This window comes from Eublepharis macularius, chromosome 2, assembly GCF_028583425.1.
Source record: "Eublepharis macularius isolate TG4126 chromosome 2, MPM_Emac_v1.0, whole genome shotgun sequence".
Lineage (NCBI taxonomy): Eukaryota > Metazoa > Chordata > Lepidosauria > Squamata > Eublepharidae > Eublepharis > Eublepharis macularius.
The window spans coordinates 173,226,955-173,250,280 of NC_072791.1; the positions used below are offsets into that span (position 1 = coordinate 173,226,955).

The window sequence follows — 23,326 nt, forward strand, 5'->3', positions numbered from 1 at the left end:
AAAGGCGGCGGGGGGGGGGGCGAGGAGCGGAGGGTAGCGGCGAAAGACGCCTATTGTGTGCCTGGAACGCGGGTGCCTCGAAAGCGGGAGCCTGCAGAGGCGGGGGGGGGGGGGGAGCCGAATTTCTCTCCCCCTTCCCTTTCACTGGGAAACCTCTCTCGGCCCCAAGTCCCTTTTGGCCTGCTAATGAACTAAGCCAACAATTACAGTACCTTAATCTGATTATCAATTTGTCCTGAACAAACAAGCTGCTATGAAAGAAGCCAGCTCCTTTTTTCTCTTCCCAAAAAGGGGGGGGAGAAGACACCCCCCCCCCATACAGCATTCTGAAAGCTGGCATGTGTTGTAAGTTAATGTTGCCAACTTAGCTCAGAAATAGCCTGACAAGTTGGGGTGGCAAGTGTACAGTTTGAAAAAAGAAACTTTAGGGTTGGAGTAAGAATTTTTTTTCTCTAGGATGGGGAAATATGCAGTCCTATTATTTCTGGACATTTCTGTAAAGTTTGGAAATGTTGAAGTGTTTAAAACAAGTTTGGCCTTTGGGGGGAAAAACAGTGCTCCAGCTATATTGTGTAGAAATAAGACTGAAATAAATATTCCTTTCATCCAATTAATGTGCTGGTATATTGTTTCTGACTGAAATCGCATTTTATGAAATTAATAGGAAATACAAACTGTTTCTCTTATATCTAATAATCCATTTAGTTTATTTATTTAAATATTATACTCTGCTTTTCTCCCTTTAAGAGGGTCCATATCAGTTCTCAGCAAGCACACACAGCATATCAATACAATATTAAAATACCAAAACTCCACCTTCAAATGTCCACAAGCATTTGCAGGGGTCCCCATCATATTTTCTGTGTAACAGTCATATGTGAGTTGCGTATTTGCCTCAGTTTCTCCATGTACAGTGTCTGATACAGATTACGCCTGGCATGCACGGAGAAGGGCAACAGCCTAATCCAGTTTCCTGACCTGAAACAGCCCAAGGAGGTGAGTGCTAATTGGGAAACGTAAAAGTAATCACGTAAAAGTAATCACCTGGGTTTCCCCAACAGGCCAAACAGCCCACCCAACAGGACCTTCATTATGATGGTTGTTTTGGGTTTTCCGGGCTGTATTGCCGTAGTCTTGGCATTGTAGTTCCTGATGTTTCGCCAGCAGCTGTGGCTGGCATCTTCAGAGGTGTAGCACCAAAAGACAGAGATCTCTCAGTGTCACAGTGTGGAAAAGATGTTGGCAGGACATTTATATTTACTCAGGAGGGGTGGGCTTGAGCTGAGTCATCCTGTAAGAGTTTCCCGGGGTGTGGAATGCTAATGGCGGGAGGCTTCACTGTATCCTGAGGAGGTTCTTCTGCATATGGATTGGTGCTAAAGAACCTCCTCAGGATACAGTGAAGCCTCCCGCCATTAGCATTCCACACCCCAGGAAACTCTTACAGGATGACTCAGCTCAACCCCACCCCTCCTGAGTAGATATAAATGCCTGCCAACATCTTTTCCACACTGTGACACTGAGAGATCTTTGTCTTTTGGTGCTACACCTCTGAAGATGCCAGCCACAGCTGCTGGCGAAACGTCAGGAACTACAATGCCAAGACCACGGCAATACAGCCCGGAAAACCCACAACAACCATCGTTCTCCGGCCGTGAAAGCCTTTGACAATACATAGGACCTTCATTAGTTAGGAAAAAAGGCACAAGGGGAAGGTTTAAGCCCCTTCTCTGTGCATGCCACAGAACTGGGCATAGCACACAGGAATTGAGGAGAATCCAAAACTCTCAAGTGACTGTCGAAGGCTTTCACGGCCGGAGAACGATGGTTGTTGGGGGTTTTCCGGGCTGTATTGCCGTGGTCTTGGCATTGTAGTTCCTGACGTTTCGCCAGCAGCTGTGGCTGGCATCTTCAGAGGTGTAGCACCAAAAGACAGAGATCTCTCAGTGTCACAGTGTGGAAAAGATTCTTTTCCACACTGTGACACTGAGAGATCTCTGTCTTTTGGTGCTACACCTCTGAAGATGCCAGCCACAGCTGCTGGCGAAACGTCAGGAACTACAATGCCAAGACCACGGCAATACAGCCCGGAAAACCCCCAACAACCATCTCAAGTGACTGTTACCCAGGACGGAGACCCCAAGCCCAACCTATGTTTTTCATAATGAAAAATTATTAGTTTAGATGGGACACGTGTTTCAGTTGCCAGGTAAAGGCAACTCCAAATCATGCCCCATAGCTGGTCATTTGTGTATAGTGGCTCACTACATGGATAAGATCATTTTCTCTATACCACAGACCCTTCCTTTGGCTGATTTGAGTTGCATGCCAAAAAACCAAAACAAAACCCTGGCCAACCTGCATATTGATCACATTTACTTTTATAGCCCCTTGAATTTTGGCAAGTCTTGATAAAATATGAGTTCCACAGTTGAAGGGGAATCTCAAGGCTTTGCATTTTAAATTATAGTGTAGAAGTGGAATTTTTAAGGGGCTGTCCAAATAATTGAAGCTTTATAACTAAAAGCTATGATCCTGTGAGTTGCCTGGAAGTCTTGGAAGAAATCTGGAGCTTTGATATAGTGCATGCACAGCCACAACATCCCTCACTAGCTAGGGCTTTGGAATAATCACTGTCCCAAACAGAAAAGATTTTACTAGTCAAGTCATAGAGTATTCCAAGACCATGCAAGAGAGCAACTGTCGTCAAATGGAGCTGAGCTCAAATATGTGGTGTTTGAAAAACATATTAGATCCGAGTTTAAAAAAAAGAACAAAAGCGGATTCCATCAACATATTAGTGACCTATATTCCACACTCTGCTTAATCTGTCCTATTTCCTCAGATACCCATTGAAAAGGAGAGTTAAGAGGGAACTGAAGGATACTTTTAGAGGAAATATGAGGAAGATAAACAGTTGGCAATCATTCTCAATGACATTCATAGAGAAACATCTCATGATCCAAAACTGAATGGATAAACATATATGAACTCTGTGTGCCACTCTATAATCTTTGTATGCATTTATACAAAGATTTATGAATATTCTGGGAGGGGAGGAATTGTGGAAGAGCCTCTATGTGTGTGTGTGAGAGAGAGAGAGAGAGGTTCTGAGTGCACCCAGAGGTGTGCTCTTAGGGCTGGACCCAGAACTGAGCAGAAGATCAGCCAGCAGAGAGAACCAGCCCCTCCCCTACTTATTGGGTTTGTTTTTCTCTGTGGATTTTTAGCTGCTTTGAGTCCTGCGGTCTTTCCCTCAAATTACTGTAAGAAATTCCAAGAGCCAACAGCTAGTTATGTTAGGGCTTGTAAATATGCATATTACACAGCATGTATGGAAGGCTCTTCCTAGGGTTTCACAAGACCCCACTCCACAAATATGTGTGTGCACTCAGGCACTACAGTCTGTTCTTCAAGTTGTTAATGCCAAAACGCATTTTCTAGCAGCCCCCAGCCCCTTTAATTTTAAAGACCTTTACATTTTAAAAGCAATTCAACAAACTGATAATCCCCCTCCCCCCCCAATAAATAAAGCATTCCACTTTCCAAAAGCAAGGAGGGTAGTTTCAGGTAATGTTAGTGGTTTGGGTGCACATAGATTTCCTATTCCCCTCAACAATTTGTTGTAGTTCTTGTGTGCACACATATGCACCAATGCAAAAGAGGAAAGGGAGAAACAGCCTCTATGGGAAGCTCTGCTGAGATTCAGAGATGCAAGAAAATAAGATGGGAATTCTCTCCAGGTTTATATGTATACAAGATGAAGGAACTTGGCAGTTACAGCATTTCAGTAAGAGGCTTCTTATTCTTGCCAATTAAAAGACTCCTGCTGGAGAAATATGTGATGCAGGTAAGAATGATGAGCTGGAGGTGGCAAGGGAATGTAAAATAAACTAATCCGAATTACCTTGCAGAGGTATGGTTTTTGATCCACCAGAAAGTGGAATAATCCAGGCCCCAGTTCAACAAAGCACTAAAGCATGCATCTATATTTCAACATCTGTAAAGTACGTCCACTGCGAAGATTTTGCATATACATAGGAAATCACGCACACACATAAGTGACCTGGCTCATTACTATATTATACAGTTTCCCATAAACGTTCCATGTCTGCAGTTGAATTCACAGTACATTAAATTGTGACATAATAAAAATGATAGCAATGTCATTACAATAAAGTGTTACCATAGCATCAATAGCCCTTGCTTCAGAAGTGACCCTGCTAATTACAAGCCAGTTAGTCCAACATTGATTGGGGTGCAATAATGGAAAACCTGTTGTGGGATTCAATATCAATTTATGTTTATAAGAGGGAAATGCAGTTGCATCCCAAGCTGTATTGTTTCATGAAAACAGATTTTGCCTACTTCCCCTTCCAAATGTCATTACTTTTATCCAGCTGGCAAAGGAAACTCAAGCCACTCTCATAACAATTGGAAAAGGGGATACACTTGCAGTGCCATCCTAAACAGAGCTACACCCTTATAAGTCCACTGTGAAGTCTAGGTAACTATACACAGAGCACTTTCGGTAGTGGCACCTCACCTTTAGAATGCCCTCCCCCTTTCAGCCCTCCCCCTAGAATGCCCTCCCCTAGAATTTAATTAGGGTTTTTATCTTTACATGCTTTTTAAAAAAAAATAGTCTGTTTCTGGTCTTAGATTTGTTTTATGAATAGTTTCATGCTGTTTTATGTCTCTGGGCTTGTTTTAATGACTTACCTTGATGACTTATTATTGTCATTGTAAGCCCTCTTGAGCAGGACTCTGATGACCATAATCTCATAAATCTAATAAATAAATAAATCTGCCTAATATGGTTCTGTGAGTTCTTTTTCAGCCACCGCCATTGCCCCTCAGGGAAGGGAAAGGTGAAGTTAGTATAGAAAAGGAGCAGATATTTGCCTGTTCTGTGCAATTCCTTATAACTGTTGCTATCAAAACAATGTGGAATCCATCCAGAGGGAAGCATTCCTATTATTTTATACCTCTACTGGACTCAATTACAATCATTTCATTTCTTTTAATGGATAGCTCCTAAACTAATGTAAAACTATAGCATGGTAACTTAAAGGGTGAACATATTCAGTTTTTATATTAAGATACAAAAAAACCATTATGAGACCGTGCATTTTGCACAGGTGCAAGTGGTGGAAAAGAGAGGAAAGGATGGTGGTGGCAGTGGCGATGGCAGCAAGTGGTGCAGGAACATGCATGTGTGGATCAGGATTGGAACGGGAAGTTGAAATGGCCCTGCAGCAAGCTAAGCTGAGTGATCCCTGTGGTGCTACAACCCAGCGCTGCAGTGCCACTAAGCTCAGTGGGGCTGACAATAAGCATTAGTTCACCCATTGCATCCTCCCTAAACTGGCAGCTGTGCAGAAGGAAACAATTTGTGAGCTGACACCAACTGTCATCGCTGATGAAAGCTTTGAGCCAAGCGGTCCCTAATGCATGCATAGAGTTGCTGGGGCTTGACTCTGCTTGCTCTTGGCCACCAGTGGCTCTCTAGGGCAGAGGTCCACTGGGAGATTTCTCTGTAATTTAAATGGCCAGTCTGCCCCTTGTGTGGATGCTGTTCTCTCCCATTCTTGCACCTCTGCTTGCTTTTGCTGCCATGGGAGGGGTGCGTTTTCATGCCCCCATCTACACACCCTTTTCTGTAGCTCAGATGTCTACAAACTTAACTTCCTAGTAGGCTGATCTTAGATTCAAGGCTAATATAAAGTGGTGTTGGGGGCTGTACTCATAAGGACACATAACTGAGCATTGTCCTTTTGTAATAGAGCAGGAAGGTATCATCCAAATAAAAAATGCCGTTCATACTACAGTAGCTTAAACTGATCAACAGTCAAGACAAATAATTAAGGTCATGGAAGGGGAAAAGTTTTGCCAGCAGTTCTCTTTTTTTTATCGCAAGTTCACAGTCATGTCACTAATAAAACTGTAGTTTTCAGAAAGGGAAATGCTTGTAAAAACAGAAGTCTGTTCATTGGCCTTTGAAAAAAATGCATAAACGCATTAACATGGTACTGCACTGGTTCATGAGTGTCAAATCATAATCCTGTCAACAAAAATTAAACAGTAGATTAGGGCAGAAGTATGTATAGTTACAGTAGAAGAGGAATACAAGCTTCTCAGCACCTCTGAGAAGAAAATGACCTCTTAAAACTTTGCGTTTTCAATGTAACATATAGTTTGTCTTATTTTTTATGTTTAAAAACCCTCTTTTTTGTGCACATGGTCTAACACTATACACAAACACACAGAACACAGTGAGATTCCATGCAAAAAATTTTCCTTAGCAAGGAAAACATGAAAGCACGACATAGATGTATGTTCTCAGAAGACATCTTCCCTAGATGACAGGTAAATAAATATGCATTAGTGGTTTTAACTATAGTACAACCAATTTTTTTTATCCCAGTGACCAAGGAAACATCCATCAGTACTGAATGTAAATTTGAATAAACAAGTTGGCCATCTATGCATTAACACAAACAGTTGGTCCAGAGTTAAGCTGAGTTACTATCTTCTAAGTCTACTGAAGTCAATGGGCTTGAAAGGGTATAACTCTGCTTAGCATGGCACTGTGAATTACACACAAATATATTGGATTTTAGAATCTGTTGGGTTGAATTCCATCAAAAAGATCCATTCACAAGGGGGGAGAGGATTTTGCCAGTGGCCCCTTCCCATGATAGCCCTCCAGCTCCCCTCTCATGTACCTCCTAGGCATCTTCATCCCCCAAAGCAGCATTTCAGGGGATATTTCATGCTACAGCAAGAGAAGAATGTAAATGATGCATCTATGCCTGAAAGCTCTTCTGTGCATGGAAAATTTAAATAAGATCCAACTCTATGAGGTCAAGATAAGAAGATTTTAAAAGATATTAACTAAGGCTGAATGAACTACAGTCCATCAATAATGAGTTCCAATGTGGTTTGAACTTGGTAGTGAGAAGAAATAGTAATTCTATCAAGAATTGTGCTTTTTTTTAAAAAAAACCTCTATAGCTAGTTTCACGGAAGAAATCATTCTGGAAAAACTTATTTTTACCATACCACAGAACCATGGGCCATTTCTCTCCTCTCTTTTGCTTCATATCCCTTCTGAAAACTGGCCCTTAGCTTAATCCTCAAGCTCTCAACCCATTATAGAAACAAATTGTGCAATCCTAATTTATACCTTCTCATTTGGAGTCAATAGACTTAGAAGAGTGTACCGCTGTATAGGACTGCACTGCAAGCATATGTAATTTTAACTGCATATATTTTGTACTACTATCCCTACCCTCTATCTTTCCCCCTTCCCCTTTCCTTTACTACTTTGTCAATATTTGATTTTGAATTCAATACTGGATTTTAGTTAGGAAAGTGTTTGCTTAAATTCCTTAAAGTGCCATGTATGTTGTTGATGCATATAAATGAACAATTAACAATAATAAATCACTTTATGCTTATGGGTCTGTTTCTTAATGTGTGGCATGTATCAAAACCGTTATTCTACCTGAACCTAGTGCCACATAGCTGTCTCTATTTTAAATATGCTATTGGTTCAGTTGATGTCAGAAAACCTGACTGCATACTAATCCAGTCTGCAATTGCATTGAGGCAAAATGTAATGAAATTAGAAAAAGCTGTCAGAATCTGCTGGCTTCTAGAATGAACACAAGCAGTAACATAACCAATGTATTTGAATGCACTCTGGCACAGCTGAAGTCAGTTTCAACTTAGTCCCTCTGAAAACAAATGAAGCTTATGTTAGTTGCAGCTATGTTTTTCCAACAGCTTCAATCACAATCAACTTTAGTTGTATCATGCCAATATCTTAATTCAAGCTATAATGCTGGGAAAGGTCCCATTTTAAAAAATAATCAGTAAATTTCAAACAATTCTTCTTTTAGCTGGTGAAGAGGTGTTGATTCTGCTAGTGTTAGGTTAAAATGTTGCTTTTTAAACATAATGAAGTTCTTTCTACCAAATGAATCAGCTGGCAATTGAGTCCAAAAGCTGTAAATCCCTTACTCATTTTGAAAATCCTGGAAGAAACCATTTACATGACCAAAGAGTCTGCAGGATAAGACTCAAATGGAACAATACAGACAAAACAAAAAATCCATTTTTACGGTATTTTCTAAAGCAGAATCACCTCAAAAGAAATCGCTTTCAATAATGTTTACGTAGTCTTATAATGTAAATGCATGGATTACTCCCCTCAAGCAAGGATTTTCAAATGTATTCCTGATTTCATTTTCATATGTGTAAGGAATAAATCATCTCTAAAGGATTGGAACACAAATATTTATACTATGTTAATATCAACATGCAATTTTAATTAAGAGTGGAAATCATGAAACCAAAACAAAACAAACTACATCTAAAAACAATTGTCTGAACGTTCCCTCTCACTTCACTCCCTCCCTACCTATTTATGCAAGTACCACTGCAGTTGTAATGTAATGCAGTTATAATGTACATCTTTTCTATACCTATATCATAGTATAATGGACTTTCAGAGTTCCAAGATGTTTGCAGGGTCTTGTGCAAACCGCTCTGGTAATCTGCTTCATGTACCTTCACGATCTGATGGGTTGCTACTAAAAAAAGGTATTTCTTGGTCACAGCACCAAAACAATGGAATGCCCTTCGTGGGAAGATTCATTGTCTCCCCCTATCATTCACTTGCCAGTGGGTGTAAAACTGTTTTTGCCATTCCCTCGCTAACTCTTACTAATTCTCTGTTTGTGTTTTTATGTTTATTATATATATTGCCCTCTCAGCCTAACCAACCATACAGGATTGTTGTGATAATAAAATGGACAAGAGAGCTATGTGCCCCTTTGGATTTTCATTGGGAAGTAAACTGAAGAATAATGAAGTAAATAAAATATTATTATATAATATAGGCAACAAGTCTAAGTAGGTCTATACAGAAGAAAATCCCATTGAGTTAATTAGGATTTGCCAGGTAAATGTACTTAGAACTGCATCCGCTGGGATGAATCCAAAGGTGTCGTTCCCCCAGTGCGACAGCAGTTCCTTCCCCATAATGGCACTTCTGTTAGCCAAGAGAGGAGGACAATTTAAGATGATTATCACTTTCTACTGTAGATTACCATACTGTCTCTCATGCTGTTCCTGGGAGATCCCTGGCCCCCAAGAGCAGGATTTTGGGGGGCTTCAATGGGCTATAGCAGGGGGCAGATGGATGCCCCATTCTACCAGCTTCATTGTGCTGGGGGTGGTGATGGCTTGGATCCAACTCATAATGTTTTGTTATGATGTAGAATGCAAAGTTTATGTGCTCACCCTAAACTGTCTTAGGCAAGATGCCATAAGATCAGTCGGGGCATATTTTGTATAATTGAGAAGGAGTTTCAATAAATTCAGTAAGAAGTAACATCTTAAGATAGTGTGTGGTGACAATCAGATTTTGAAGCTTGGAAAAATATAATTTTTAAGACCTGATATTTTGTTTGAAAATCATATAATTCTATTTTTTTAAACTTAAGAGGGCCTAATATTTTCAAGGCTCAGCAAAGCCAGATTGTATTACAAATATATTTGCCTATTTGTTTGATCTTTCGATTAGTAATGAATCCTTAGACTGGATCATGTTTTTTTTATTTGCATGTAATCCAATATGCCCTACAATCAATGTTCTTTTCTGAAAATATATGTTTTGCTCACGCAGTGATGCAGTCATATATACATGTGGTGCTTACTGCCCTCCAACTGAACAACCATTTGCCTTACACAGACGAGACCCAGTAAAATCAGTTCCTGACATTTGCCTAACCCCTAATACCTTTTTAAAGCTAGAACCACTTTTGAATACAAAATATAATTTATTTTTAAGAATGAGTACACCGAAAACAAAGATATTTCAAAGACTATACATTTCTAAAAAGCTATACAAATGAAGGTAATTTACTCCAGTCCATTCATACATTTTAGTTTGAACAAACATCCTTATGTCTAGTATGATATCTGCCCTCTTCCTTGCCCTCTTACACCTTTCAGTTTAGTAGGGGACATTTTATGATCTTTATTCCATGAAATAAATCCAAAGGATATATTTTGCTCAAGGCCCCTAATTTTAAAAAGAGAGAGAGAGAAATCAATCAATTTGTATTTTAGCTCTTTTATTATTAAGTCTGCCATGCATCTGCTCAGTAAGGCCTTTAATTTATTATACCATTGTAATGAAACATTTGTAGATTAAACATTTGAGGAACTAAATTTTCCAGATTTATAAGCATGAAAATAATAGATTTTTCTTGTGATTTTTTAAATGGGAAAAAGGGGTTTAAAAAAGATTTAAAATGCAAAAAAAAAAAAGATTTAAAATGTGATATACATTTTACTATAGTCTTATGATGGAAAAAAATGTATATTATCAAAAATAGCTCATGTTAACACTTCAGATTCTGAAATTTCTGCTCCTTGCTCTAAGAAGACTTAAATTAGAAACACTAGTAGGAGTTACAGCAGAATGAAGAGTGCACAGTAAAGTCCTAGTATTTAATCACCTCCTGGTTGTTTTCTGTATTATCAGAAACTTGAAATAAAATCAAGCTGAGCTTTATGAAAATAGTCCCCACACATTGACGCTGCAGTTCTGTGTTTACTTACTGTGGGGTAAGCCCCAGTGCAATTGGTTCTTCTAAGTAGTTATAGCTGGAATTTGTTGCATGTTGTGAATGCAGAAAAACATTTTCTTGGTTCAAGAAGAATTTTACTTTTTCGCAGAGGCCTTGAAGGTGCATCCACCTTCGGAGGTTACCAGAAGTAAGAGGTGGTGTCCAAAGGTGCTCTGGCAAAGTTCCACCAACTTTCAAGAGAAGCTTTTTAAGTGGTGCAATGGGCTACTAAAGATATGTGGAGGTGGAAAAGTTCTATTCTAAACATGGTTCTTGTCAAGGTTGCATGCTCCTTGACTCCGGAGGTCCTTCTCTATACTGGGTTTTTTGTTTTGTTTTTTTGACATTAAGCTTATTAACTACATGCCCAGTAAAACCTTTGCTATTTTCCCAGGTATTTGGCTGCCTTTTTTTCTTTCTCATCCTAACTGCTGACTTTTAAAAGATATTTATTTTTATTGGTTCTGTTAGTGAATATAGTGCGCTGTTTTCCAAGTAGCATCCTACTCTGGTTTACATATTTGTTTTTATTTATTTTACTTCATTTATACTCTGCCTTTTTCCCCAAGGGGAATCCAAAGAGGCTTACATCATTCTCCTCTCCTGCATTTCCCCCCATTTTTTCCTCACAACATACCCTGTGAGGTAGGTTAGGCTGAGAGTGTGTGACTGGCCCAAGGTCACCCAGTGAGCTTCCATGGCAGAGTGGAGAATCAGATCTGGGTTGCCTAGATCACAGTCCATTGCTCTAGCCACTACAGCACACTAGCTCTCACATAAACCACTTGGTAAGACAGGCATCTGTATCTTTCTAAATGGTAGTAAGCAGCATAGTTGCCACCAACCACACTCAGGAAAAAAAGGAGCATCAGAGCCTTGTCACTTGACAGAACAATACAAATGAACAGCTGTAGTTACTAATAAGGGGTCAACTAGATGCATCTTATGTTTATATTGATGGTTCTGTTATATTTGAGAGATTCCTTCACAGGGGAATAAATGATTTAAATCTGTGTATAGCATGTACTTACAGTTAAATCTGAAATAGCCTCCCACTCCCGCCTGAGGACATGTAGCTCTAATGGCTAGAAGTATGTAGGTTTCTTCATTTGTTTGCTATTCCCCACACCCCTTGGAGATTAGTCCTTTACTCAGCAAGCAGTTTAAAACTAATCACAGTTGTTATTTTAATCTCTTTTTACCATGAAGAATTCTTACAAAGTAATTTTGCTTGCAACCAATTAAGTTCTCCCAGTGGAAGTTTATGATTACAGGACAAAGCAACCTGTTTAAAGCTTGACAATCCTTTCTTTGCAAGCAGTAAACTCTGGGGGATAGAGACGTGCTAATAATTTCAACAGATATATATCTCATTTTATTTCAGAAACTCTGGTCTATGGAGCTGTATTTTTCAAATACTTTAATTTGTTCTTCTTATTTATACCCTGCTTTTCTTCTCAATGGGGATCCAAAGTGGCTTAAAACTTTATTCTCCCCTCCTTCCATTTTTATTCTTACAACAGACTTGTTCAGAAAGTTGGACTGTGAGAGAGTATGACTGGCTGTAGGTCACCCATGTGCTTCCAGAGCAGAATGGGGATTTGAAATGAAGTCTCCAAGATCCTAGTCCCATCTTCTAACCATTACCTCATGCCACAGCATTACTATGAATGTAGTAGGTCTTATCCCATATATTAAAGTGGCTGGTAATGAGCCCCCTAGAATCTAAGCTTCAGTTATGAAAACTTGCTGAATCTACGAATTCTTTCATCCCCCACACGTGGTATTTCTAAGTTTCCTTTTTTGTGTTCCTATTCATCTTTCAGGTTTGGTAGTTTTCTGTCCTAGTTTGCACAGCTAACAGGCAGATGCTGTGCTCAATACACTAATGTAGCTAAAATCTCTAATATCAGCATATATAATGCCTCATATAGAGATGCCAGGTGTCCGGTTTTCATCCAGACAGTTCGGTATATTCTTGGACTCTCTGGAGAAAAGAGAATGAAAACACCAGACATATAGATGCCTGATATTTTTGTGCTTAGGTTGGAATGGCATGCATGAGCAGGCAGCAGCACCAGCAAGGCTTTGCTGAGGAGAGCAGGCCTACCTGCCTCCTCCCCCTTCCCCCCTGTGCTTCCACCACAGCCAACCAATCAGCTGGAAGCTGGCCACCTGAGCTCCCTGAAGTCACCTTCATGGCAGGGCAGAGCTGCAGGAGGCCCAGCCAGCTCAGGTGCCCCCCTCATTTCTTCCCACCTCTTCCCGGGCTAGGCCTGCCCTCTGCCAGCCCCTCAGGGTTACGTGACATGCAGGGACGGGCCTCGGCAGTGGTGGCAGGCTGGCGCTGTTCTTGCAGGGTCCCATCTTCAGCAGTGGGATGAGGCTGGCAGCCATGGGGAAGCAATGGGATACTCTGCTGCCCCCAGCCTAGCAGAAAACCAGCAGCTCCTCCTCCTCCTCTGCCCTGAGTTCAGCGCTGAGTACCCACCATAGCCACAGCACATCTCCTTCCTCCTTCTTGGCTTTCCCTGGTGAAAGGCAAAGGGACCTGCCATGGATGCAAAAGCCATAGAGCTCCAGCTGCAAGCATGTTGGGAGTGTTGGTGGTCATCTGCCTGGGTGAGTCAGGGCCACCGCATGGAAGGAAACGGCTAGGTGAGGTGAGGGAGAAAACCTGTTCTCTCCCACACAGTAGTAACGAGGATAGAGAGAGCAAGCCCATAACTGTGAGAGCAATCCTAATCATGTCTACTCTGAAGTAAACCCACAGGGCTTACTCCCAGGAAAGTGTTGTGGGAGCTCTTCCAGAAGTAACATGCTCTTCCAGATGTGGCATCATCATGCGAGGAGTGCATGCAGTGAGTATGAGGGGCGGGTGGGAGGTTGTTGTCAGTATTTTTTCTGAAACTGTCTGTCAGCCCTAGCCACAGGGAGATCAGTGTCAGGCCCAGGTGACGTTAGGCCCTGAACAACATGAATAATTTTTCTAGTCAAGATTCAGATGGTTCAATGATAGTGGAAAGAATGCCTTCTTTGCCACCATCACCATTATCTCATAGGCTTTTATAGCATGTTCTATCTGGTTCAGCATGAGTTTTCTGATAACGATGCTCTTGCTGTCTCTCTAACTTCATAGATCTTAGCTCCTTGGTTAACCTAGGAGTCAGAGCCCTCCTCTAAGGGGAGAGAGAAGGTGCCAAGAAGCAACTAGGTCAATAACACCAGTCTTCCATACTGATAAGCTGTTTAGGAGGCTAGGTCTAAAAGAGCATGTGCGTTCTGCGCCTGGTCAGCTGGACTCCTCACAAGTCAGTCAGTCACTTGGCCAGCTGGCAACTGAGGCAAGAGAAGCCGGAGCTGGCACACAGGGCTTGCACCTAGTAAACTGGTTGATCCAACAACGCAGCTCTCTCAAGCCACAGCCTAAATAGGCTGAGGGTTGAGCTGACTCAGCTGCATTTGCTGGCAAGTACTGGAGCCCAGGGGGGCATGTTTTGCCCTGGCCAGGATCCTGCAAGGAAGTATCATATATTGAGATTCTTTATTATAGTAAACATCTTTATTGGAAGCTGGAAGCAGACAGACAACACTCAGGCTCAACAGTAACTAATTTATACTTGCAGAAACTACACCCATTTTTAACAACAACCAATACAAAGTAAGCAACTAGAATCCTTCATTTGCATGAACTATATACAAAGTATATATATACAACTATATATACAACTTGCAGCACAGTGATTGGACTACAAGGCAACAGTTATGATTGGCCATTAGCCGCACAAAAAGACCAATAGTATTGTAGGCCTCAGGAGTCTTCGCTCCTACTCAAGCAATACATAACATATCCCATTCAGTGTTCTGTTCTGAGTCTGCAGGAAAGTGGCGCTCTGCCAGCCTCGCACTTCACCTGCATTGCGCCATCCCTGCCTGGGCTCTTTACCGCCACCATTCCTGCAGCATGAGAGGCAATCTGGAGGGGCTATGGGCCCTGGTTTGTGCCCTGCCTGGCAAGGGCTCTGTAATGATCTCTGAGGCAGGTAGAAAGGACTCATTTGCAGGCTCTGGTAGGGTGGGGTCTGGTGCTGTTGGGGCATGGCTGGCCAGCACCTCGCCAATAGTCCCTGGCAGAGTATTCTCTGATGCTGCTGGCATGTGGTCAGTTGGTGCCTCTGCCACACCAGGCCTATTCTGACCCTGCTGGTCCTCAGGCTCTTTCTCTGGGCTCTCCATGTTTGAGTCACTGGCCTGGTCAGAGGGCTAGTCAGAGGGGTCATGACTAACTACATGAGCCTCTTCCCCAAGATTTGAATACTATTGTTCTGAACTCATATTTGTTTTTACTAGGGGTCTTTAAGACCACTATCTTTTGGAAAACCTGAAATGAATTAACCTCAAATAAGGGTCTGTTGGCATCGTAGATTAAGGGACCTGATCCATCACAAAAATGACAGGATTTTTCCCCCATGCATGGTATTGACTGTTTAAGGGAGCTGAACTAGCAGAAATTCCCATGCTGATAAAGCTCAAGTCTTACCACAACAGAAAATAGATGCTGAGGATGTGGTATAGACGATGAACACCAATGGAACCTCTGGAATCCAGTTTGTCTGGCTTTGCAAGGACATTAGTCAGTTGCCATAGGTAAAATACATTGTCAAAATATGAAAGCCTTTGCCATATATAGCACTTTTTGTCTAAACCTTGCCTGGTATTAGAACTACTCACAGCATGTGTACAGTGCCTAAATGGTTGGGAGAGAGAGAAAGAGAGAGAGAGAGAATGTGAGTGCCATTAGGCAGAAAACTCATTATACAAAGAGTCAGGGAGAGATAGAGATGCCTTTTTCTATAATATCAATTATATATAGTGGAGCTAAACCAGGATTAAACTTAAGCCTGTCAGCATGCAATAGTGCTTTCCAAGTCACCAAGAAGAGAGCATCAAAATATCCAAAGCATGAAAAATAAAATCAACAAAGCCAGAACAGTTGTCTTCTCAAAATCATCCAGACTTCAGGATTATGACTTCCTATTTTAACTCTAGCCTCATACATTCCATAATACCTATCCTGATAAAAGTATCAGGGGAAAATAAAGGAAGAATTGTAGGTAGTTGGATTCGTGTAGATTGCTGAGAAGTGGCTCTGCTCTGCATTTATGCAATCTTGGGGCAGGGGGCTTGGAGTACAATCTCTTAGTTGGCTTTTTTTGTTTCTGTGTGTACAAAATGTTATGAAACATGAGCTAACCATAACCAGTCCTCTAGGGAACGTGATTGTAGCAATATATTTTCATGTTCCAGAACAGATGGCTATGCCACATGAAGAAAGCAAAATCTATCAAGCTGTATAAAATGAGAAGGGGGGGATTTCCTTCTCCCAAGTCCAATTAAGCCCCTTCTAGTGTGCTGTTCTACATGTGGTTACACAGACATTCTGTATGAGCACCATGGCATCGCTTTTAGTCTCCTCACTCTCAGCCTGGTTGTTATAAATCAGCCAAGGCTGTGAGTAATGCTGAAGGAGCTAAATGTTCAGAATGTGTATCTGTCTGTTTTATTAGCTAGCCCAGAGTAAACTGGGGGGCTATCGTTCAATGTCAGGTTCAATACCCAATGACCCAATAGGTTAAAATTGTGGCAGCCACAAATCATGGGCATAATGAAGTCTGAGAAGTGGTCCATGCTGATTTATTAGGACATCTGTCTGAAAGTAGACGATCTAGTGTTGCCCTTGGATAGCATCAGCTATTCCCATGTTCCTCCACAGATCTCAGACCTCTCTTTTTAAAATCTTAAAGCTAAAGGAATTTTTTTAAAAAACTAGATAGATTCACAATATTTTCCTCAAAAAATTGAACAGAGCTATTTGAAATAAACATTATGAGTCAGTATGAGTACTTATGTTCTGTGATTTTTTTAAAAAAGTAGGCCAGAAAATGGTGTGAACACAATCCCCCACAACTAAGACTGGCTGACACAACAAAACTGACTGAATATATTTGTTTAAAAGATGTAAAACAATGTACAGATAATTTGGAAACACATGACCCCCCGTGCTGATTTCATGAAACAAGGTATAATATGTGGGGATTTTAAAACTTTTTTCTATTTCCTTCTGTAAATTTAAAACCTATGAATGACAAAATTGAAATTCATATATTTTATATAGTCACCAGCAATAAAGAAAATGAGAAACATTGCCCTTTACTTGATGATTTATCAAAATTTATCTAATTTTATTCTTTTTCTGATTTAATAATTTTATTGTAAACTATCTCAATAGGGTTGCCAGATCCAGGTTGGGAAATTCCTGGAGATTTGGGGGTAGAGCTTGGAGAGTGTGGGGTTTGGGGAAGGAGGGACCACAGCTGGGTATAATGCCATAGTGTTCACCCTCCAAAGCAGCCATTTTCTCCAGGTGAACTGATCTCTGTGGCCTGGAGATCAGTTGTAATTCCAGGAGATCTCCAGCCACCACCTGGAGGCTGGCAACCCTATATATCAAACATAGTATAGGGGAAAACTACAAAGAAATAAATACATAATCCTGAAAAACATGTATGTTCAGCCAAATATTATCATGAAAATTAGTAAAATATATCAGTCTTCACTACTCTGCCATTCCTTTACATTTATTCACTAACTTTTGAATCAGACAAAATTTTACACCATTTCTACTCCACCTTTCTCCATTTCAGTGTTATACATTCATAAAAAAGAGTATTCCATCTTTTATTGTTTGTTATATTAACATATTATTACATGCATTGAATGTAACAACTCTTGTTACATTCAATGCATGTACAGCTGAATGTATGATAATGTCTCCAACATATATCCAGGTACTGATTGTTTTATTTGTAAAGTGAACATGCATTGGTCTTTTCTTACAAAGAGGCGTACACATATATGTGCAGGTTGTATGTGCATTCACAGTAACATGTGAACATGGTTATTGTATTTCAGATGTGGGAAGAAAAATCAAATGATCTCACTTTAAGATTAAAACCAAAGTGCATTGTCACATCATGTATAACAGTTCACTTTCCTGGAAATAAGGGCATTGAGATGACTTGAGTGAGATTCTCAGTAGAACGGCTTATAATTCGGCTCTCCCAGCAGCAGCATAGCTGCTTACGCTGGGAGCTGTCCTTTGCAGCCCCGCCCAGAGGAATGGAGACAGGTTCCCTTCCCAGGCATCCGGAGCTTTGCCAGGGGGTGGAGCCAAGAGCCTTTTACAGGCGGCTTCATCCCCCCCACCACCAGTGTCAGTTGCTTCGCTCACTCGGCCTACCCACCTCACCCTGTTGTAGTGCAGGATTAGCCGGCTGCTGTGTCCAGAACCAGGTAGGAATTCCCCCCCCCTTTTCCCTGACTGACTTTTGGGAGAGGGTTTTTTTCGCCTACCTTGCACTAATGGCAGCATTCAGAGGTATTGTTTGGGTGGTGCTTGTTTGGTTAGTTGCTGGCAGGAGAGTTTTGGGAATAGGGTGTGGGCCGGTGAGCACCCAGTGGCACTTCCCCATGGGTGGGGAACAGGGTCTGCCATCAGTGTGGTATGCTTTTGGCGGCTACCATAACATGGGCAAACGCCTGCTGGGATCCCCAGGTACAAGGCCTTTCCTCATGCTAGATGGCTGGGGCGTTAGGTACTTGATGGGGGGATCCATGGCCTGGCTGGCCGGATTGCAGCCATTCGAGAGATGGCCTACACCTGGGGCTTTGGGGCTCGCCCAGGCAGGTCAAGGCAGAGGTCCGGAGTTGATCCCATAGCTTGACCTGTACCACTTAGTTAGCCCTTGCCAGGGTTTATGTTTAATGGTCATGTTAACAAACGGCCCTTTAATTCCAAGCCTGTGTCTGTCTCTTCATTCCCGCTGGGGTTGCAGTAACATTTGATTTATATACCGTCCTTCAGCACAACTTAATGCTCACTTCATTCAGAGCAGTTTACAAAGTGTGTTATTATTATCCTCACGACAATCACCCTGTGAGGTGGATGGGGCTGAGAGAGCTCCGGAGAGCTGTGACTGACCCAAGGTCACCCAGCTGGCTTCAAGCAGAATCTTATGAGATGCCACCACAAGATTAACAGTGCAGTCCTGTACATAGTTATACTGAGTTACACTGATAAATTTTATTTTATTTTATTTTTATTTATGTCATTTATAGTCCACTTTTTTCACTGAGACCCAAAACGGATTACATTTTTCTGAACAATTTTGAGCTTTATGCATTTTAAAATAGAAACAATCTCACATAGCAAATCTAAATTACGCTCTGTGGCCTGTGATGCTCAGTTGGATTTCTCGGTCTTGATATAAACTGCTTGCCTCAGAAAAAGTTACTTGAGTTGTTATTTTTTACTTTGCTTTTTGTAGCTATAGACAATTAGATAATAGGTGCCCTAGAAATATGAATAGTTGAACTCAACGACAGCAAATTATGACAAACCAGAGAATTTAATGTAAGCTGCATCCGTCCCCTTTTAAATTAATGGAACCAGTAATCGTAAATCAAACCAGAATAATTTTATTAATGGATTGCAGCATCAGCTGTTAACATGTGCTCACATAAACATACAAATATTACATTAGAACAGTTTTTGTGTCCCAAAAATATAATGGATTTCATACACTGCTATCTTTAAAGTTCCTCTAACCAATTCACCTTTGATAATGATAAACATCTCAAGTTAACAAGCACTTGGAAATTAGATGTTCAAGGCAAGAAACAACTCTCTCATGATTTTCCCTACAAATTTACAGTACTGGAGCACTTCAGACAATAGGGTTTCACCAGTTAAGCTACACTGCGAGAACTGGCACATTCTGTTGGGGGGAGGGGTAGTGTAACTTACACAAGGGAACTTCAGGAGATAGTAGTAGTAGTAGTAGTAGTAGCAGTAGTAGTAGTAGTAGTAGTAGTAGTAGTAGTAGTAATAAACATTCAATTTATATGCTGCCCTTCAAGATGACTTAACACCTACTCAGAGCAGCTTACAAAGTATGTTATTATTATCCCCACAACAACAATCACCCTGTGAGGTGGGTGGGGCTGAGAGATCTCTAAAGAGCTGTGACTGACCCAAGGTCACCCAGCTGGCTTCAAGTGGAGGAGTGGGGAATCAAACCCAGTTCTCCTGCACTCTTAAACACTACACCAAACCGCACAAGCTGTTTTCATATCTGAAGCTTGTGTCTCTTTGAGCCAGCAAGCTTCAGTTTTTTATATTACATTGTGTGTTTCTGTTGCTACTAGGAAGGCGATTTATTTATACTTGCCCCCACCCTACATCATTGCTATGTATCAGTCAACCGATTTTTATCCATTAACGGATGACAGCCCAATAATAGGCAGAGGGTGCAAAAGGATTTACATAACCAGACACTGAAGCAGAATCATGGCATTGCTGAAGGGGGAAAAGGACCCACTCCCTTCATTCCACTCCTCACCTCGTGGCTGCAAACAAGCTACCGGGTAAGTCTGGGACCCTTGCTTCTCATCCTTTAGCAACCCAAGGATCCCTATTTTAATAAAAATATTTTCAATGATCCTCCCCAGCCCTCTCCTTCTCCCACAATATAACACAGTTAAAGCCCATTTTCAAAGTACATACAGCAAGCTGTGTAGAAACCATGGAGGCAGATATCCTTTCATAGACTCATAGCAGTACAGTGAGAACCTTATCAGTTAAATTTTAAAAGCAAATTGAAGAAAAATGTTTTTACTTTTATACATGGCCTACAATGTCAGGTCTTAGAGGGTGGTTGATTCTACAGGGCCGCACTCAAAAGGCCCTGATATTGCATGCCTACCATTCAACTTGGCTGAAAGGGATTTTGCACCAAGGACAAGATTTTTCAAGAAACTGCTTTACTGATAATTTCTAACCAGATGCCAGCTGAATAGGAGTAGTAGGCCCATAGATATAGGGTTGCCAGCTCCAATTTGGGAAATTCCAGGAGATCTAGGGGGTGAAACCTGGAGAAACCTGGAGAAAAAACGGTTTGGGGAGGGAAAGGACCTTGTCATGGTATAATTCCATAGAGTCCACCCCCCAAAGTAGCCATTTTCTCCAGGTGAACTGATCTCTGTGCCCTGGAGACCAGTTGTAATTCAGGGGATCTCCAGCTACTACCCGGAGGCTGGCAACTCTATAGGGAACAGATAAGCAGAAATGTGCAACTAGTTTGGTGTGGGTGACCTAGGATGGAACAGAAGGCAGAAGCTGCAGGACAGCTAGATCTGAGTCAGTTAAACCTTTCCTGACCAAATTCACTGTAGAAGGACAAAGGGCTTCATATACAAAATATCGAGAGCCTTAAACCACTCTAAAGAAAAATAACTGCTGAATTGCAACTGATAACAAAGCTCAAGACAATGTATCTACTTGGACTGAATCGGGACATAGGCTTCCTGACTCATTACCAATGCTGATTTCTCCATACCCACTATCCTTCTGCATACCCCACCGTATTTAATGCCATTGTCATTCACCAGCTATTATCATTCGGCTTCTGTAATCACTCCACTCTCCAAGATATAAGGACAGATGGACTCACGTTCTAGCTGTATCTGAAGAAATGAGCTATGGGTCATGAAAGCTCATACCCTACCACAAATTTTGTTAGTCTTATAGGTGCTACTGGACTCTTGCTCTTTTCTACTGCTACAGACATACAAACACAGCTACCCATCTTAAAGAAAAATAAGGTATTCAGAGGGATCTAAATAAATCTGAGCAAAGGGTAATCTCTTAACTGACTGCTGAGACTACACACACTATGCATGAGTGGAAAGTGCTTTTCCCTCACTATACAGTAATCACATACATCTGCCTACCTGGTATAGTGTGTGTGTGTGTGTGTGTGTGCGCGCGCGCGCGCACGCGTGTGCGTGCGCATATTTGCCATCACAAGTCACAACTGACTTATGGTGACTCCAGCAAGGGGCTTTCAAGGCAAGTGAGAAGCAAAGGTGGTTTGCCATTGCCTTCCTCTGCAGAGTCTTCCTAGATGGTCTCCCATCCAAATATTGACCCTTCTTAGCATCTAAGAGTTGACAAGTCTCTTCCTCCCATCTGCTGTATTAGAGAATTAATATCCAGGTTAGAGAGAGTGACTTGCAGGTAATGTAATTCAGAAATTTTCCCTCTTAGTACTCAAAGTGCTGATTAATTCCCACCTCCCACAGACCAATCAACCTTTTTTCAGCACAATCCCTGCAGTCTTATGCTCTGCAACAACTCTTGATTGAAGACTGTAGGTTACATGAATTAAGGACACATCACATGATTATAAGCCAATTGCTGTTCCTTGGATAGTATGCCATACTAAATATATTAGTTTTGTACTCTCTCTTTGACTTCATAGCTCTACATGTTCATTTGCATGTTTTCATCTAAGACTTGAGTGTTAAAATAGGTAACAAATTACTACATATGCCAATGCAAATGTGCATAGGTGGCATTTCAATACTTGCCATATATCTGAAATTGGAAACAAAGCTAAGGGGAAATCATTTTCATTTTCATATACAGCATAAATGACACTTACCTCCATATATTCCAGCGCTGCTCTTCCAGCTGAATCAACAAATGGTCAATGTATTTATTTAAGTCCATATATTCCTGTGAACAAAAAGAAACAGATCCATAAACACTTTTTGAGTGTTAACTGACAGAGAGAGAGAGAGAGAGAGAGAGAAATATATATAAATATAAGTAACATTTCCTATTTGTAGAATGTCAGATGATAATTTGATGACCCAGAGAATAGCATGAAAGCAAATCTTATACTGGAAGAAAGAAAACTAAACTGCCATAAAAGGAAACCTGAGAGCCATATCCAAGGCTCTAGAGTGCACGTGTGCTTTCGTACACACATGGTCCCCCGAGCATAAACATCCAATACACTCCCATCCCCTGGTTTGAACGCCAGAGGACCTGGCAATTCTAGCAATATATAATTCAGCTATGAAAAGCATAATTGAATTCAAAAGCAGCATATAACTGCTTGCTTACTAAGAGCTTACTCTTATTATTCTTCGTAAGACCTTACTATGAGAAGACAGCTTCAGCAATTAGGATTGTACTGCAAGGAAGAGGCCCTTGACATTAATTCTGAAAAAACTAAAGTCAAGGTCTTCAGAAAAAGGGCACTAATCTCTTGCTGGAATATACTGGGCAACCCAATTAATCAGTGTACCTAGGAATTACATATAATGAAAATCTGAATTGGAATGTACATGTTGCCACAGTTAAAGCTTCTGCAACAAGGTTTGTTGGATCTATTTTGAGGGTTTTTTTAACCAAGGGTGGAGTACTAATAGACCCTGCTTTAAAATTATGAGTAAGGTTATTCCCCAACTTTTGTATGGTGCTGAGGTGTGGGGATGGAAAGAGGATATTATTACCAGTTTTGAAACAATCCAAAATCAGTTTCTACGTCAAATTCTGGCTCTTCCCAAGGGAGCGCCAGTTGCACTAATGAGAGCAGAAACAAGTCTGCCCTCTTTGAGGGCACGGGTGCACCTTGTGGTATTAAAATTCTGGGGAAAAAACAAAGCAGCTGGACCTGATACACTCAGATATCTGTCATTTAATCAAATGTTATCTAAGGACCTGGTGCGCCACTGTTTTTTTTCATAATATATTAAACAGATATTCCATC

General features: G+C 41.1%; 1 protein-coding gene across 1 annotated transcript in view; it reads right to left on the reverse strand.

The window, feature by feature from the left end:
* Positions 1-22,540, reverse strand: part of NCKAP5 (NCK associated protein 5) — a 526,585-nt gene extending 504,045 nt beyond the window's left edge. The window contains exons 1-2 of the mRNA XM_054970102.1: positions 22,535-22,540; positions 22,211-22,284 (exon numbers count right to left, since the gene is read on the reverse strand). Coding sequence (XP_054826077.1) covers positions 22,211-22,284; positions 22,535-22,540 — 80 coding nt within the window. The remainder of the gene's footprint in view (positions 1-22,210; positions 22,285-22,534) is intronic.
* Between the last annotated feature and the right edge of the window lie 786 nt (positions 22,541-23,326).